General features: G+C 41.9%; 1 protein-coding gene across 3 annotated transcripts in view; it reads left to right on the forward strand.

The window, feature by feature from the left end:
* The window catches only part of fhod3a (formin homology 2 domain containing 3a), a 192085-nt gene that overhangs the window by 162897 nt on the left and 9188 nt on the right, over positions 1–20000 (forward strand). For all 3 annotated transcript variants that reach the window (XM_090209439.1, XM_036953662.2, XM_036953663.2), the window contains 3 exons: positions 9727–9885; positions 16842–17024; positions 19516–19635. In XM_090209439.1, coding sequence (XP_090065565.1) covers positions 9727–9885; positions 16842–17024; positions 19516–19635 — 462 coding nt within the window. The remainder of the gene's footprint in view (positions 1–9726; positions 9886–16841; positions 17025–19515; positions 19636–20000) is intronic.

Genomic DNA, 20000 nt, shown 5'->3' on the forward strand with positions numbered 1-20000 from the left:
TGTGACCAGGCTGTTATTACTATTGGATGATGACCAGGCTGTTATAACTATAACTATTGGATGATGACCAGGCTGTTATAACTATTGGTTGATGACCAGGCTGTTATTACTATTGGATGATGACCAGGCTGTTATAACTATAACTATTGGATGATGACCAGGCTGTTATAACTATTGGATGATGACCAGGCTGTTATTACTATTGGGTGATGACCAGGCTGTTATTACTGTTGGATGATGACCAGGCTGTTATAACTATAACTATTGGATGATGACCAGGCTGTTATAACTATTGGGTGATGACCAGGCTGTTATAACTATAACTATTGGATGATGACCAGGCTGTTATGACTATAACTATTGGATGATGACCAGGCTGTTATAACTATTGGGTGATGACCAGGCTGTTATAACTATAACTATTGGATGTGACCAGGCTGTTATTACTATTGGATGTGACCAGGCTGTTATTACTATTGGATGTGACCAGGCTGTTATAACTATAACTATTGGATGTGACCAGGCTGTTATAACTATTGGATGTGACCAGGCTGTTATTACTATTGGATGTGACCAGGCTGTTATAACTATTGGATGTGACCAGGCTGTTATAACTATTGGATGTGACCAGGCTGTTATTACTATTGGATGTGACCAGGCTGTTATTACTATTGGATGTCACCAGGCTGTTATAACTATTGGTCGATGACCAGGCTGTTATTACTATTGGATGATGACCAGGCTGTTATAACTATAACTATTGGATGATGACCAGGATGTTATAACTATAACTATTGGATGATGACCAGGATGTTATAACTATTGGATGATGACCAGGCTGTTATTACTATTGGATGATGACCATGCTGTTATAACTATAACTATTGGATGATGACCAGGCTGTTATTACTATTGGATGATGACCAGGCTGTTATAACTATAACTATTGGATGATGACCAGGCAGTTATTACTATTGGAAGTGACCAGGCTGTTATAACTATTTAATGTGACCAGGCTGTTATTACTATTGGATGTGACCAGGCTGTTATTACTATTGGATGTGACCAGGCTGTTATTACTATTGGATGTGACCAGGCTGTTATAACTATTGGATGATGACCAGGCTGTTATAACTATAACTATTGGATGTGACCAGGCTGTTATAACTATTGGATGTGACCAGGCTGTTATTACTATTGGATGTGACCAGGCTGTTATAACTATTGGATGTGACCAGGCTGTTATAACTATTGGATGTGACCAGGCTGTTATTACTATTGGATATGACCAGGCTGTTATTACTATTGGATGTGACCAGGCTGTTATTACTATTGGATGTCACCAGGCTGTTATTACTATTGGATGTGACCAGGCTGTTATTACTATTGGATGTGACCAGGCTGTTATTACTATTGGATGTGACCAGGCTGTTATAACTATTGGATGTGACCAGGCTGTTATTACTATTGGATGTGACCAGGCTGTTATAACTATAACTATTGGATGATGACCAGGCTGTTATAACTATTGGGTGATGACCAGGCTGTTATTACTATTGGATGATGACCAGGCTGTTATAACTATAACTATTGGATGATGACCAGGCTGTTATAACTATTGGGTGATGACCAGGCTGTTATAACTATTGGGTGATGACCAGGCTGTTATTACTATTGGATGATGACCAGGCTGTTATAACTATAACTATTGGATGATGACCAGGCTGTTATTACTATTGGATGTGACCAGGCTGTTATAACTAACTATTGGATGTGACCAGGCTGTTATTACTATTGGATGTGACCTGGCTGTTATTACTATTGGATGTGACCAGGCTGTTATAACTATTGGATGTGACCAGGCTGTTATAACTATTGGATGATGACCAGCTGTTATAACTATTGGATTTGACCAGGCTGTTATAACTATTGGATGATGACCAGGCTGTTATAACTATTGGATGATGACCAGGCTGTTATAACTATTGGATGTGACCAGGCTGTTATTACTATTGGATGTGACCAGGCTGTTATAACTATTACTATTGGATGTGACCAGGCTGTTATAACTATTGGATGATGACCAGGCTGTTATAACTATTGGATGATGACCAGGCTGTTATTACTATGACTATTGGATGATGACCAGGCTGTTATTACTATTGGATGATGACCAGGCTGTTATAACTATAACTATTGGATGTGACCAGGCTGTTATAACTATAACTATTGGATGATGACCAGGCTGTTATAACTATTGGTTGATGACCAGGCTGTTATTACTATTGGATGATGACCAGGCTGTTATAACTATAACTATTGGATGATGACCAGGCTGTTATTACTATTGGATGATGACCAGGCTGTTATAACTATAACTATTGGATGATGACCAGGCTGTTATTACTATTGGATGTGACCAGGCTGTTATAACTATAACTATTGGATGATGACCAGGCTGTTATAACTATTGGGTGATGACCAGGCTGTTATTACTATTGGATGATGACCAGGCTGTTATAACTATAACTATTGGATGATGACCAGGCTGTTATTACTATTGGATGTGACCAGGCTGTTATAACTAACTATTGGATGTGACCAGGCTGTTATTACTATTGGATGTGACCAGGCTGTTATTACTATTGGATTTGACCAGGCTGTTATAACTATTGGATGTGACCAGGCTGTTATAACTATTGGATGATGACCAGCTGTTATAACTATTGGATTTGACCAGGCTGTTATAACTATTGGATGATGACCAGGCTGTTGTAACTATTGGATGATGACCAGGCTGTTATAACTATTGGATGTGACCAGGCTGTTATTACTATTGGATGTGACCAGGCTGTTATAACTATTACTATTGGATGTGACCAGGCTGTTATAACTATTGGATGATGACCAGGCTGTTATTACTATAACTATTGGATGATGACCAGGCTGTTATTACTATTGGATGATGACCAGGCTGTTATAACTATAACTATTGGATGTGACCAGGCTGTTATAACTATAACTATTGGATGATGACCAGGCTGTTATTACTATTGGATGTGACCAGGCTGTTATAACTATTACTATTGGATGATGACCAGGCTGTTATAACTATTGGATGATGACCAGGCTGTTATTACTATAACTATTGGATGATGACCAGGCTGTTATTACTATTGGATGATGACCAGGCTGTTATAACTATAACTATTGGATGTGACCAGGCTGTTATAACTATAACTATTGGATGATGACCAGGCTGTTATTACTATTGGATGTGACCAGGCTGTTATAACTATAACTATTGGATGATGACCAGGCTGTTATAACTATTGGGTGATGACCAGGCTGTTATTACTATTGGATGATGACCAGGCTGTTATAACTATAACTATTGGATGATGACCAGGCTGTTATTACTATTGGATGTGACCAGGCTGTTATAACTAACTATTGGATGTGACCAGGCTGTTATTACTATTGGATGTGACCAGGCTGTTATTACTATAACTATTGGATGTGACCAGGCTGTTATAACTATTGGATGTGACCAGGCTGTTATAACTATTGGATGTGACCAGGCTGTTATTACTATTGGATGTGACCAGGCTGTTATAACTATTGGATGTGACCAGGCTGTTATAACTATTGGATGTGACCAGGCTGTTATTACTATTGGATGTGACCAGGCTGTTATAACTATTACTATTGGATGTGACCAGGCTGTTATAACTATTGGATGATGACCAGGCTGTTATAACTATTGGTTGATGACCAGGCTGTTATTACTATTGGATGTGACCAGGCTGTTATAACTATAACTATTGGATGATGACCAGGCTGTTATTACTGTTGGATGTGACCAGGCTGTTATAACTATTGGATGTGACCAGGCTGTTATAACTATTGGATGATGACCAGCTGTTATAACTATTGGATTTGATCAGGCTGTTATAACTATTGGATGATGACCAGGCTGTTATAACTATTGGATGATGACCAGGCTGTTATAACTATTGGATGTGACCAGGCTGTTATTACTATTGGATGTGACCAGGCTGTTATAACTATTACTATTGGATGTGACCAGGCTGTTATAACTATTGGATGATGACCAGGCTGTTATAACTATTGGTTGATGACCAGGCTGTTATTACTATTGGATGTGACCAGGCTGTTATAACTATAACTATTGGATGATGACCAGGCTGTTATTACTGTTGGATGTGACCAGGCTGTTATAACTATTGGATGTGACCAGGCTGTTATTACTATTGGATGATGACCAGACTGTTATAACTATAACTATTGGATGTGACCAGGCTGTTATAACTATTGGATGATGACCAGGCTGTTATTACTATAACTATTGGATGTGACCAGGCTGTTATAACTATTGGATGTGACCAGGCTGTTATAACTATTGGATGTGACCAGGCTGTTATTACTATTGGATGTGACCAGGCTGTTATAACTATTGGATGTGACCAGGCTGTTATAACTATTGGATGTGACCAGGCTGTTATTACTATTGGATGTGACCAGGCTGTTATTACTATTGGATGTGACCAGGCTGTTATAACTATTGGATGATGACCAGGCTGTTATTACTATTGGATGTGACCAGGCTGTTATTACTATTGGATGTGACCAGGCTGTTATTACTATTGGATGTGACCAGGCTGTTATAACTATAACTATTGGATGATGGCCAGGCTGTTATAAATGTTACGACTTCCTTCTGCTAATAAGCACTAATGGTTTGCATGTAGCCTATAAGAGTGGGGCGTAGGAGTGAGGTCATGTACACACACACACAACACTGTCATTTTTAGGAACATGTACATGAACACACTCCTACTCTTTCCCCTCCATACCGACCCCCCTGCATCACCACAGCTGTAGTCAATTTCAGAGTGAGTGCTGATCCCTAAATCCTTACCAGGCTGTAAACAAGTCCACACACACACACACACACGCACACACAGTGAGAGGACAGAGAAGAGAGGAAAGAGAGCGAGAGAGACAAGAATTCACAAAATGGGAAAAACCACCAAATTGGGACTCTGCATGCAGAATTCTGCAAATATTTCCTCTGTGTACAACGTAGAACACCAAATAATGCATGCAGAGCAGAATTAGGCCGATACCTGCTAATTATCAAAATCCAGAAAAGAGCCGTTAAATTCTACAACCACCTAAGAGGAAGCTGGAGAAGAGGAGAAGAGTCCCCTAAGCAAGCTGGTCCTGGGGCTCTGTTCACAAACACAAACAGACCCCACAGAGCCCCAGGACAGCAACACAATTAGACCCAACCAAATCATGAGAAAAAAACACATTGGAAAGAATTAACAAAAAAACAGAGCAAACTGGAATGCTATTTGGCACTAAACAGAAAGTACAGTGTGGCAGAATACCTGACCACTGTGACTGACCCCAACTTAAGGAAAGCTTTGACTATGTACAGACTCAGTGAGCATAGCCTTGCTATTGAGAAAGAGACATACACAGTGGCAGAGTATCACTTTGACTATGAAGTCCCCATGGTGTTTATACTTGCGTACTATTATTTGTACAGATGAACGTGGTACCTTCAGGCTTTTGGAAATTGCTCTCAAGGATGAACCAGACTTGTGGAGGTCTACAAAAAAAGTTCTGAGGTTTTGGCTGATTTAATTTGATTTTCCCATGATGTCAAGCAAAGAGGCACTGAGTTTGAAGGTAGGCCTTGAAATACATCCACAGGTACACCTCCAATTGACTCAAACGATGTCAATTAGCCTATCAGAAGCTTCTAAAACCATGACATAATTTTCTGGAATTTTCGAAGCTGTTTAAAGGCACAGTCAACTTAGTGTATGTAAACTTCTGACCCACTGGAATTGTGCTACAGTGAATTATAAGTGAAATAATCTGTCTGTAATCAATTGTTGGAAAAATTACTTGTGTCATGAACAAAGTAGATGACCTAACAGACTTGCCAAAACTATAGTTTGTTAACAAGAAATTGGTGGAGTGGTTGAAAAATGAGTTTTAATGACTCCAACCTAAGGGTATGTAAACTTCCAACTTCAACTGTATATGTTGAAGAGGGTGGGGCTCATGCTGCATCCCTGTCTCACCCCACGGCCTTGAGAAAAGAAATATGTGTGTTATTGCCAATTTTAGCTGCACACTTATTGTTTGTGTTCAATGATTTTGTCATTTTCCCCCCGAGCTTTCCATAAATGTGTATGGCAGACCCTCACGTCAAATTGAGTCACAAGTGTTTTTTAAAATCAGTAAAGCATGAGAAGACTTTGCTTTTGGTTTGTCTGTCAATTAGGGTGTGCAGGGTGAATACGTGGTCTGTTACATGGTATTTTGGTAAGACGCCAAGTTGACATTTGTTCAGATTCCACAGTAATTAATACGGTATTAATTGGTCTTCTGTGGATTGAGGTGCTCAGTCCTTGGTTCCAAATATTTGGGAAGAGGCCATAGATGAGGATAATATTGAAGAGTTTAAGAACAGCTCTATCGCTCTTTCTCTCTCTCTTTATCTCTCTCTCTCTCTCTCTTTATCTCTCTCTCTCTCTCTCTCTCTCTCTCTCTCTCTCTCTCTCTCTCTCTCTGTATTGCTCTCCCTCTCTCTCTCTCTCTCTTTCTGTCTCTCTCTCTCTCTCTCTCTCTCTCTCTCTCTCTCTCTTCATCTCTCTCTGTCTGTATCTCTCTCTCTCTCTCTCTCTCTCTCTCTTTCTCTCTCTCGCTCTCCCTTCCTCCATCCCTTCCTCTCCAGCCTGGTAAGGATTTAGGGATCAGCACTCACTCTGAAATTGACTACAGCTGTGGTAAAGCAGGGTAGGGGGGGGGGGGGGGGGGTTAGAGAGAGAGAGGTCATGAGTACATTAACTTTTCCAGAACCTTTTATCAAAAATATTTGTTTTGAGTTAGATAAACTAATAGACTTTTTCACAATGACCTATAAAGGATTCTGCTCTCTACAACATACCCTTCACTTCAAAATCAAAACAACAAAAATAGAACCTGGATTTTGGACAAAATGACCAGGAAAGTTTCTTACCACCAAGCTATACTTAAAACCAAGAAGTAAAAGGCGTTACAAAAATCTCTAGATATTTGACTTTATAAAGACTGAATGGTTCGTGAAAACTAAAGAGCTACCAAGCGTTCTAGGACTGGACAGACGTCCCAGCAGTAACATTCATTTACACTGAGGGGTGAAGTGAGAGGTGTAAAAGCCCTTGAATCAAACAATGGAGAAGGTGATTCAGAACCACCCACATGCAGAGGCATCTAAGGCACCCTACTCCATGGCTTCCTTACACCCCTGCTGCTGCTTCCTTACACCCCTGCTGCTTCTTTACACCCCTGCTGCTTCCTTATACCCCTGCTGCTTCCTCTTCCCCTGCTGCTGCTTACTTACACCCCTGCTGCTTCCTTATACCCCTGCTGCTTCCTCCACCCCTGCTGCTTACTTACACCCCTGCTGCTTCCTTACACGCCTGCTGCTTCCTTACACCCCTGCTGCTTCCTGACACCCCTGCTGCTTCCTTACACCCCTGCTGCTTCCTGACACCCCTGCTGCTTCTTGACACCCCTGCTGCTTCCTGACACCCCTGCTGCTTCCTTACACCCCTGCTGCTTCCTTACACCCCTGTTGCTGCTTCCTTACACCCCTGCTGCTGCTTCCTGACACCCCTGCTGCTTCCTGACACCCCTGCTGCTTCCTTACACCCCTGCTGCTTCCTGACACCCCTGCTGCTTCCTTACACCCCTGCTGATTCCTTACACCCCTGCTGCTGCTTCCTTACACCCCTGCTGCTTCCTTACACCCCTGCTGCTTCCTGACACCCCTGCTGCTTCCTTACACCCCTGCTGCTTCCTTACACCCCTGCTGCTGCTTCCTTACACCCCTGCTGCTTCCTGACACCCCTGCTGCTTCCTTACACCCCTGCTGCTTCCTTACACCCCTGCTGCTGCTTCCTTACACCCCTGCTGCTTCCTTACACCCCTGCTGCTTCCTTACACCCCTGCTGCTTCCTTACACCCCTGTTGCTGCTTCCTTACACCCTGCTGCTGCTTCCTGACACCCCTGCTGCTTCCTGACACCCCTGCTGCTGCTTCCTGACACCCCTGTTGCTGCTTCCTTACACCCCTGTGCAGAGCCTATCGTAGTACAGTTCACCACACTGTATGAGAGAGTACAAACACAAAACTCCTCAGAGACAATCCAGAGACACTGTTAAAAATACCAGACCTGAGTTACAGGAAAACATACAAACCCTCCTTCCCAAAAAGGCCTGTGGTGTTGATGGTATATTAAACGAAATGATAAAATATACAAACCACAAATTCAAATGGGATATACTTAAATGGTTTAACATCAACCTTGGCATCTCCTCACAAATGTGGAACTAAGGTCTGATCATATTAAAATTTGAGACAAATAATAAAAATAATTTCTGTGGAATCTGCGTCAACAGTAACCGCTGAAAAATCCTCAACAGCAGACTCCACATTTTTTTCAGTGAAATCAATGTCCTGAGCAAATGTCAAATTGGCTTCTTACCAAACTATCACACGACAGACCACGTATACACCTACACACGCGTATTGACAAATAAACCAAACAAAAGCAATGTCTTCTCATTCTTTGTTGATTTCCAAATAGCTGTTGACACGAGGGCCTGCTATACAAATTGATGGAAAGTGATGTTGGGTGGAAAATATACGACATTATACGATTAATGTACTCAATAACAAGTGTGCAGGTGAAGGCACTCTAATAGTCTACAACACCCGGCCTCACCCTACTACAATCTGAAATCAATTGTCTACTGTTTGCTGATTATCTGGTGCTTCTGTCCCCAACCAAGGAGGGCCTACAGCAGCATCTAGATCTTCTGCACAGATTCTGTCAGACCTGGGCTCTGACAGTAAATCTCAGTAAGACCAAAATAATGTTGTTCCAAAAAAGGTCCAGTCGCCAGGACCACAAATACAAATTCCATCTAGACACTGTTGCCCTAGAGCACACAAAAAGCTATACATACCTCAGCCTAAACATCAGCGCCACAAGTTTAACACCACATTTACTGGGTGAAATTCCACAGTGTTCCATCACAGCAGCAAGATTTGTGACCTGTTGCCACAAGAAAAGGGGCAACCAGTGAAGAACAAACACCACTGTAAATACAACCTATATTTATGCTTATTTATTTTCCCCTTTCTGAAATGTCTCTTTTCCTTTGTAACTTATTTACTGTTCACCTTTTATTGTTTATTTCACTTTTGTTTATTATCTATTTCACTTGCTTTGGCGATGTAAACATATGTTTCCCATGTCAATAAAGACCCTTGAATTCAATTGATTTGCGATCAAGATAGAGACAGAGAGAATATAATAGACTCCATGAGTATGTATGTAGAGAATGAGTCTTGTACACTACTTGTATCCAGTCAGTCAATCAATCAAGTTGATTGATCCCTTCTTACATCAGCAGAGGGTCACAAAGTGTCTGTCTGTCTGTCTGTCTGTCTGTCTGTCTGTCTGTCTGTCTGTTGTTCCATCAGAAAACAGATTATGTGACCTCTCAGTAACCTCTGTCTGTCTGTCTGTCTGTCTGTCTGTCTGTCTGTCTGTCTGTTGTTCCATCAGAAAACAGATTACGTGACCTCTCAGTAACCTGTGTCTGTCTGTCTGTCCTTTTTTTGTTCCATCAGAAAACGGCAGCGGACGGTAAACGCCAGGAGGTCATCGTTCTGGACTCCAAAAGGAGCAACGCCATCAACATCGGACTGACCGTCCTGCCTCCTCCTCGCACCATCAAGACCGCCATTCTCAACTTTGATGAGTACGCACTCAACAAGGAGGGCATCGAGGTGAGAGATGATGATGATGATGAGGCATCGAGGTGAGAGATGATGATGATGAGGCATCGAGGTGAGAGATGATGATGATGAGGCATCGAGGTGAGAGATGATGATGATGATGAGGCATCGAGGTGAGAGATGATGATGATGATGATGAGGCATCGAGGTGAGAGATGATGATGATGAGGCATCGAGGTGAGAGATGATGATGATGAGGCATCGAGGTGAGAGATGATGATGATGATGATGAGGCATCGAGGTGAGAGATGATGATGATGATGAGGCATCGAGGTGAGAGATGATGATGATGAGGCATCGAGGTGAGAGATGATGATGATGATGAGGCATCGAGGTGAGAGATGATGATGATGATGAGGCATCGAGGTGAGAGATGATGATGATGATGAGGCATCGAGGTGAGAGATGATGATGATGAGGCATCGAGGTATAATGCAATTAAAGACCTCAGCTGTTCATCGGGATCGTGAATCAGGTGTGGTAGTAGAATCAGGTGTGGTAGTAGAATCAGGTGTGGTAGTAGAATCAGGTGTGGTAGTAGAATCAGGTGTGGTAGAACTGGTCTTGTACTGGGAAAAAAACAACGTTTTAAGTCAGAAGTAGGCATTGGTCTGAAGCTGAAAAATAAAGGAAATTCCCATGAGCACCACGATGCCTATTCCACCCATGCTCTAAAACCTTTGGTAGAGCATGGGGGGAATAGGCATTGTGGTGCTGTAAAACCTTGGTAGAGCGTGGGTGGAAGAGGCATTGTGGTGCTGGATAACCTTGGTAGAGCGTGGGTGGAATAGGTGTTGTGGTGCTGAATAACCTTGGTAGAGAATAGGGGGAAGAGGGGGGAACAGGCATTGTGGTGCTGTAAAACCTTGGTAGAGCGTGGGTGGAAGAGGCATTGTGGTGCTGGATAACCTTGGTAGAGCGTGGGTGGAAGAGGCATTGTGGTGCTGGATAACCTTGGTAGAGCGTGGGTGGAATAGGTGTTGTGGTGCTGGATAACCTTGGTAGAGCATGGGTGGAATAGGCATTGGGGTGCTGGATAACCTTGGTAGAGCATGGGTGGAATAGGTGTTGTGGTGCTGGATAACCTTGGTAGAGCATGGGTGGAATAGGTGTTGTGGTGCTGTAAAACCTTGGTAGAGCGTGGGTGGAATAGGTGTTGTTGTGCTGGATAACCTTGGTAGAGCGTGGGTGGAATAGGTGTTGTGGTGCTGGATAACCTTGGTAGAGCATGGGTGGAATAGGTGTTGTGGTGCTGGATAACCTTGGTAGAGCATGGGTGGAATAGGTGTTGTGGTTCTGGATAACCTTGGTAGAGCGTGGGTGGAATAGGTGTTGTGGTGCTGGATAACCTTGGTAGAGCGTGGGTGGAATAGGTGTTGTGGTGCTGGATAACCTTGGTAGAGCGTGGGTGGAATAGGTGTTGTGGTGCTGGATAACCTTGGTAGAGCGTGGGTGGAATAGGTGTTGTGGTGCTGGATAACCTTGGTAGAGGTTATCAGCTGAGTAGTAGAATCAGGTGTGTTGGCACTGGACTATTCATGGAAGAACAGCTGAGTAGTAGAATCAGGTGTGGTAGCACTGGACTATTCATGGAAGAACAGCTGAGTAGTAGAATCAGGTGTGGTAGCACTGGACTATTCATGGAAGAACAGCTGAGTAGTAGAATCAGGTGTGGTAGCACTGTACTATTCATGGTCTCGAAGAACAGCTGAGTAGTAGAATCAGGTGTGGTAGCACTGGACTATTCATGGTCTCGAAGAACAGCTGAGTAGTAGAATCAGGTGTGGTAGCACTGGACTATTCATGGTCTCGATGAACAGCTGAGTAGTAGAATCAGGTGTGGTAGCACTGTACTATTCATGGTCTCGAAGAACAGCTGAGTAGTAGAATCAGGTGTGGTAGCACTGGACTATTCATGGAAGAACAGCTGAGTAGTAGAATCAGGTGTGGTAGCACTGGACTATTCATGGAAGAACAGCTGAGTAGTAGAATCAGGTGTGGTAGCACTGGACTATTCATGGAAGAACAGCTGAGTAGTAGAATCAGGTGTGGTAGCACTGGACTATTCATGGAACAACAGCTGAGTAGTAGAATCAGATGTGGTAGCACTGGACTATTCATGGTCTCGATGAACAGCTGAGTAGTAGAATCAGGTGTGGTAGCACTGGACTATTCATGGTCTCAATGAACAGCTGAGTAGTAGAATCAGGTGTGGTAGCACTGGACTATTCATGGTCTCAATGAACAGCTGAGTAGTAGAATCAGGTGTGGTAGCACTGGACTATTCATGGAAGAACAGCTGAGTAGTAGAATCAGATGTGGTAGCACTGGACTATTCATGGAAGAACAGCTGAGTAATAGAATCAGGTGTGGTAGCACTGGACTATTCATGGAAGAACAGCTGAGTAGTAGAATCAGGTGTGGTAGCACTGGACTATTCATGGAAGAACAGCTGAGTAGTAGAATCAGGTGTGGTAGCACTGGACTATTCACGGAAGAACAGCTGAGTAGTAGAATCAGGTGTGGTAGCACTGGACTATTCACGGAAGAACAGCTGAGTAGTAGAATCAGGTGTGGTAGCACTGGACTATTCATGGAAGAACAGCTGAGTAGTAGAATCAGATGTGGTAGCACTGGACTATTCATGGAAGAACAGCTGAGTAGTAGAATCAGGTGTGGTAGCACTGGACTATTCATGGAAGAACAGCTGAGTAGTAGAATCAGTTGTGGTAGCACTGGACTATTCATGGTCTCGATGAACAGCTGAGTAGTAGAATCAGGTGTTGTAACACTGGACTATTCATGGAAGAACAGCTGAGTTGTAGAATCAGGTGTGGTAGCACTGGACTATTCATGGAAGAACAGCTGAGTTGTAGAATCAGGTGTGGTAGCACTAGACTATTCATGGTCTCGATGAACAGCTGAGTAGTAGAATCAGGTGTGGTAGCACTGGACTATTCATGGAAGAACAGCTGAGTAGTAGAATCAGATGTGGTAGCACTGGACTATTCATGGAAGAACAGCTGAGTTGTAGAATCAGGTGTGGTAGCACTGGACTATTCATGGTCTCGATGAACAGCTGAGTAGTAGAATCAGTTGTGGTAGCACTGAACTATTCATGGAAGAACAGCTGAGTAGTAGAATCAGGTGTGGTAGCGCTGGACTATTCATGGTCTCGATGAACAGCTGAGTAGTAGAATCAGTTGTGGTAGCACTGAACTATTCATGGAAGAACAGCTGAGTAGTAGAATCAGGTGTGGTAGCACTGGACTATTCATGGAAGAACAGCTGAGTAGTAGAATCAGGTGTGGCAGTAGAATCAGGTGTGGTAGTAGAATCAGGTGTGGCAGTAGAATCAGGTGTGGTAGTAGAATCAGGTGTGGTAGTAGAATCAGGTGGGGTAGTAGAATCAGGTGTGGTAGTAGAATCAGGTGTGGTAGTAGAATCAGGTGTGGTAGTAGAATCAGGTGTGGTAGTAGAATCAGGTGTGGCAGTAGAATCAGGTGTGGTAGTAGAATCAGGTGGGGTAGTAGAATCAGGTGTGGTAGTAGAATCAGGTGAGTAGTAGAATCAGGTGTGGTAGTAGAATCAGGTGTGGTAGTAGGATCAGGTGTGGCAGTAGAATCAGGTGTGGTAGTAGAATCAGGTGTGGCAGTAGAATCAGGTGTGGTAGTAGAATCAGGTGGGGTAGTAGAATCAGGTGTGGTAGTAGAATCAGGTGAGTAGTAGAATCAGGTGTGGTAGTAGAATCAGGTGTGGTAGTAGGATCAGGTGTGGTAGTAGAATCAGGTGTGGTAGTAGAATCAGCTGTGGTAGCACTGAACTTGAACAGAAAAGGCTGCATAACGCTGTGAATCGTCAAAAGCATTTTGATAACTCCCTGATACAATGTAGCAAATGACAAACTGCAGACCAATGACAGAGAGACAGAGGCAATCCGATCAAAATGTACGTTCTGAGAAGCAAAAACCAGGACCTTCAGTTAGCGGTTCCACATCAACCCTTGTTATAAACACATTAACCCTTGTTATAAACACATGAACCCTTGTTATAAACACATTAACCCTTGTTATAAACACATTAACCCTTGTTATTAACACATTAACCCTTGTTATAAACACATGAACCCTTGTTATAAACACATTAACCCTTGTTATAAACACATTAACCCTTGTTATAAACACATCAACCCTTGTTATTAACACATTAACCCTTGTTATACACACATTAACCCTTGTTATTAACACATTAACCCTTGTTATAAACACATTAACCCTTGTTATTAACACATTAACCCTTGTTATAAACACATTAACCCTTGTTATAAACACATTAACCCTTGTTATAAACACATTAACCCTTGTTATTAACACATTAACCCTTGTTATAAACACATTAACTCTTGTTATAAACACATTAACCCTTGTTATAAACACATGAACCCTTGTTATAAACACATCAACAGTCTGAGGATGACAGGAAGTTTTCGTTGCACAATGTTTATTGTTGTTAATTTCACTCAGTAATGATTGAACATTTATTTCTCATGTTTGGTTAAAAAAATATTTAAAAAATAGTTCAAAACAGTTCATGTGTTGATAAAACAGTCTAATTTATACAAGTTAGTAAAAATACAGTCATTAGATGCATAACACAAAAATAGATACATTTACAAATCTGAAATTGGATCTTCTAAAACGTAGAACACAAAACTTCAGCCACAAATTGTCCTAAGTAAACTTTCCAGCTGCAGTGAAAGAGCACACATGTCCTCGTTTATAAATATGACGACAGGTGGGAAGTGCTCACAGATGTGGAACAGAACATAAATGTGAAGTATTGATAGAGTGTAGTACCATGTGTACTGAGTGCACTTTGAATTGACAGACTTCGTTTACCGGCTTGCATTTCTCCCGTGACAGGCGCATGACCGACAATCCACCGCTCTCACGGAGGAGGGCAACGACCTCTTTCTTCCTAGAGAGTCTGAGAGCTGGTCTCTCCTCCGTTCTTGCAAGACAAACGCAGTAGTACACACCATCACACTCACTGACACTCGACCAACCCAAAAGGATCTTTTATGATCCACCTAATATTGGCAATGAGCACTGTGCCAAAACGACTCACTAAAGACAATGATCAAAATGTACGTTCTGAGAAGCAAAAACCAGGACCTTCAGTTAGCGGTTCCACATCAACCCTTGTTATTACAACATTAACCCTTGCTATAAACACATTAACCCTTGTTATAAACACATTAACCCTTGTCATAAACACATTAACCCTTGTTATAAACACATCAACCCTTGTTATAAACACATTAACCCTTGTTATAAACACATTAACCCTTGTTATTAACACATTAACCCTTGTTATAAACACATTAACCCTTGTTATTAACACATTAACCCTTGTTATAAACACATTAACCCTTGTTATTAACACATTAACCCTTGTTATTAACACATCAACCCTTGTTATAAACACATTAACCCTTGTTATAAATACATTAACCCTTGTTATAAACACATTAACAGTCTGAGGATGACAGGAAGTTTTCGTTGCACGATGTTTTTTTGTTGTTAATTTCACTCAGTAATGATTGAACGTTTATTTCTCATGTTTGGTTAAAAAAATATTTTTAAAATAGTTCAAAACAGTTCATGTGTTTATAAAACAGTCTAATTTATACAAGTTAGTTTACTTATTGCGTTAGCTCTACCCAAGTTAGCAAGCATGGCATTTTCTTTCAACTGTGCACATGTTTGGTTGCGCTAGCAAGCAATGTGCTGCTTACACTATGTGGATGGCAAATTTGGATTCTTTCGAGAACACAACTGAAAATTGACTTGACACTTGTCTTGATGAGTCAGCACAAATGTGGATTCTAATGACAATAAGAGAACTGCATTATCAGAGGAGGGAGCGTACTGAATTAATGCGTAAGATAAGGGCTGTAACGTTAGCAAAGGTTAAACGGCTTTGTTTTGTTTGTTTTGGATGGTCAAAAATCAAAGCGTCTGTCTGTAGTGCTAGCTAGCTAGCTATGCTTTGTGGAAGAATGTGGGATGTAAGCTATTGTCAACATTGAGTTGTTACTGGCTAGCTTGTTGGCTAGCTAATTGGCTATAGCAGGCAAGGGCGTTCACTAGCTTATTTGTTTGTTTACACAGATGACGTCAGCCTTATATATATATAATTCTTTTAAACATTCCTTGGCAAAATATAGCTATCTAGCTTTCCTCACTTGTTGGTTAGCTAGCTAGCCAATATTAGTTCTCATCTGACTGGTAACTTATTAATCTGTGGTATAATATTACATTAGCTAGTTAGCTAATGTTACAGCTGCTGGTTAGCTAATGTTACAGCTGCTGGTTAGCTAATGTTACAGCTGCTGGTTAGCTAGCTACCTAATGTTAGCTAATCAAATCAAATCAACATGCAGCTCGCAAATAACAACCAACTTATTTTTCATGTTGGGCAATTATCTGTTTTAATTTATTGATTAACCTCAGCTTGAGTACAAACATATAGCTAGCTATCTATAGTAGCTTAGGTTAGTCCTCAACCACTTCTTATCAGCAGCCACTTCATTGCTGGTTTGTGTTTGTGTTGTTGAGTTGTTGAGCAACCGAGTTGCTGGCCCGGGTTGATAAAACTCTGAGATTTGGGTGAAAAAAAATATAGTTTAGCATTGTCAGAAATACTACAAAAAGGTAGCACATCTTTGTATCTTAATGGGCGGAAATGTGCACATGAGAGCGATGGATTTTTATTTTATTTTTATAAAAACTGTTGCATCTACAATCCAACAACTACTACCTACAGATGAACTTGTGGATACCATTTTTATGTGTCTGTGCCCAGTATGAAGGAAGTTACCTTTCCCCTCCCCTTTCCTATCATGGCCCTCTGCCCCCCCCCCCCCCCCCCCCCCCCCCCTGTAGAAAATCTTGACGATGATCCCTTCGGAGGAGGAGAAGCAGAAGATACAGGAAGCTCAGCTGGCCAACCCGGACGTCCCCCTGGGCTCAGCAGAACAGTTCCTCCTCACCCTGTCCTCCATCAGCGAACTGTCAGCCAGACTACAGCTCTGGGCCTTCAAGATGGACTACGAGGCTACAGAGAAGGTGGGTGTGTGGACCGTTATGAGACAAGGACAGATTGAGGCCATTATGAAACAAGGTCGTCTCTGGCAGACAGAGAGACAGAGGCCATGATAAAACAAGGTTGTCTCTGGCAGACAGAGAGAATGAGAACATTGTGAGACAAGGTTGTCTCTGGCAGACAGAGAGAATGAGAACATTGTGAGACAATGTCCTCAGAGAGACAGAGGCCATTATGAGACAAGGTCGTCTCTGGCAGACAGAGAGACAGAGGCCATTATGAAACAAGGTTGTCTCTGGCAGACAGAGAGAATGAGAACATTGTGAGACAATGTCCTCAGAGAGACAGAGGCCATTATGAGACAAGGTCGTCTCTGGCAGACAGAGAGACAGAGGCCATTATGAAACAAGGTCGTCTCTGGCAGACAGAGAGAATGAGAACATTGTGAGACAATGTCCTCAGAGAGACAGAGGCCATTGTGAAGCAAGGTCTCAGAGACAGTTCGGTCAAACAAAGACAACAACAAATAATGCATCCCAAATGGCACACTGTTCCCTATATAGTGCACTACTTTTGACCAGGGCCCTATGGAACCCTATTCCCTATATAGTGCACTACTTTTGACCAGGGCGCTCTATATAGGGGATAGGGTGCCATTTGGGATACAAGGAAACAGGGAATGGAAAACATGCCTGTGCTCTGCTTCAGGAGCTGTGTTGTAAAGTTTACAGACTTCCACAGGAAGCTGTGTCTTTTATATAGTTCTGTAAAGTTTACAGCCTTCCACAGGATGCTGTGTCTTTTATATAGTTCTGTAAAGTTTACAGACTTCCACAGGATGCTGTGTCTTTTATATAGTTCTGTAAAGTTTACAGACTTCCACAGGATGCTGTGTCTTTTATATAGTTCTGTAAAGTTTACAGCCTTCCACAGGATGCTGTGTCTTTTATATAGTTCTGTAAAGTTTACAGCCTTCCACAGGATGCTGTGTCTTTTATATAGTTCTGTAAAGTTTACAGCCTTCCACAGGATGCTGTGTCTTTTATATAGTTCTGTAAAGTTTACAGACTTCCACAGGATGCTGTGTCTTTTATATAGTTCTGTAAAGTTTACAGCCTTCCACAGGATGCTGTGTCTTTTATATAGTTCTGTAAAGTTTACAGCCTTCCACAGGATGCTGTGTCTTTTATATAGTTCTGTAAGGTTTACAGCCTTACACAGGATGCTGTGTCTTTTATATAGTTCTGTAAAGTTTACAGCCTTCCACAGGATGCTGTGTCTTTTATATAGTTCTGTAAAGTTTACAGCCTTCCACAGGATGCTGTGTCTTTTATATAGTTCTGTAAAGTTTACAGACTTCCACAGGATGCTGTGTCTTTTATATAGTTCTGTAAAGTTTACAGCCTTCCACAGGATGCTGTGTATTTTATATAGTTCTGTAAAGTTTACAGACTTCCACAGGATGCTGTGTCTTTTATATAGTTCTGTAAAGTTTACAGCCTTCCACAGGATGCTGTGTCTTTTATATAGTTCTGTAAAGTTTACAGCCTTCCACAGGATGCTGTGTCTTTTATATAGTTCTGTAAAGTTTACAGCCTTCCACAGGATGCTGTGTCTTTTATATAGTTCTGTAAAGTTTACAGCCTTCCACAGGATGCTGTGTCTTTTATATAGTTCTGTAAAGTTTACAGCCTTCCACAGGAAGCTGTGTCTTTTATATAGTTCTGTAAAGTTTACAGCCTTCCACAGGACGCTGTGTCTTTTATATAGTTCTGTAAAGTTTACAGCCTTCCACAGGAAGCTGTGTATTTTATTTAGTTCTGTAAAGTTTACAGCCTTCCACAGGAAGCTGTGTCTTTTATATAGTTCTGTAAAGTTTACAGCCTTCCACAGGAAGCTGTGTATTTTATTTAGTTCTGTAAAGTTTACAGCCTTCCACAGGAAGCTGTGTCTTTTATATAGTTCTGTAAAGTTGACAGACTTCCACAGGAAGCTGTGTCTTTTATATAGTTCTGTAAAGTTTACAGCCTTCCACAGGATGCTGTGTCTTTTATATAGTTATGTAAAGTTTACAGCCTTCCACAGGATGCTGTGTCTTTCATCTTGTTATGTCATGTTTACAGCCTTCCACAGGAAGCAAACACACGCACACATTCACACTTGGAGGAGAACGTAACATACCGTGAGGTAACAAATGGGCCAAGGTAATCAGAACCATGGTTGATAGTTACCAAAACAGTCTGACCGGGGACACAAACCTTTTAACCACCTTTATGTGACCGTAAACAACCACAGATGGATCACAGCGGTGAGTCAGTCGTTGAGTCAGTCAGTGCACCTGTTCCTGACAGACACAGTCTCTAATAACGAAACACTGTCATCATGAAACGCCTTCATTCAGTTGCTTTGTGTGTGTGTGTGTGTGTGTGTGTGTGTGTGTGTGTGTGTGTGTGTGTGTGTGTGTGTGTGTGTGTGTGTGTTTGTGTGTGTGTGTGTGTGTGTGTGTGTGTGTAGGAAGTGGCAGAGCCGCTGCAGGATGTGAAGGAAGGGATGGAGCAGCTGGAGAAGAACAAGACTCTGCGCTACATCCTGTCTACGCTGCTTGCTATAGGAAACTTCCTCAACGGCACCAATGTGAGTCTCTCTGACGCACACACACACACACACACACACACACACACACACACACACACACACACACACACACAAACACACACACACACACACACACACACACATACATTCATCAGGAAGTGACAAAGACAGTGTTTACCAATGCCAAATAAGGTCATTCAGAGCAGTACTTCCTGAAAGGTCACAGCTAGGTCAACCTGGTCATTCACATCTCTTCATTGGTTACACTACTATACTAAAAAGTATAGTTACTACAGCTATAGCTGACTAGTCTAGTTACTAGATGTACTACTAACCAGTACTACTAACTAGTCTATTACTAACTAGTACCAATAACTAGTACTACTAACTAGCATATTACTAAC

The sequence above is a fragment of the Oncorhynchus mykiss genome, chromosome 18, assembly GCF_057628025.1.
Source record: "Oncorhynchus mykiss isolate SJ-2025 chromosome 18, ASM5762802v1, whole genome shotgun sequence".
Classification (NCBI taxonomy): Eukaryota; Metazoa; Chordata; class Actinopteri; order Salmoniformes; family Salmonidae; genus Oncorhynchus; species Oncorhynchus mykiss.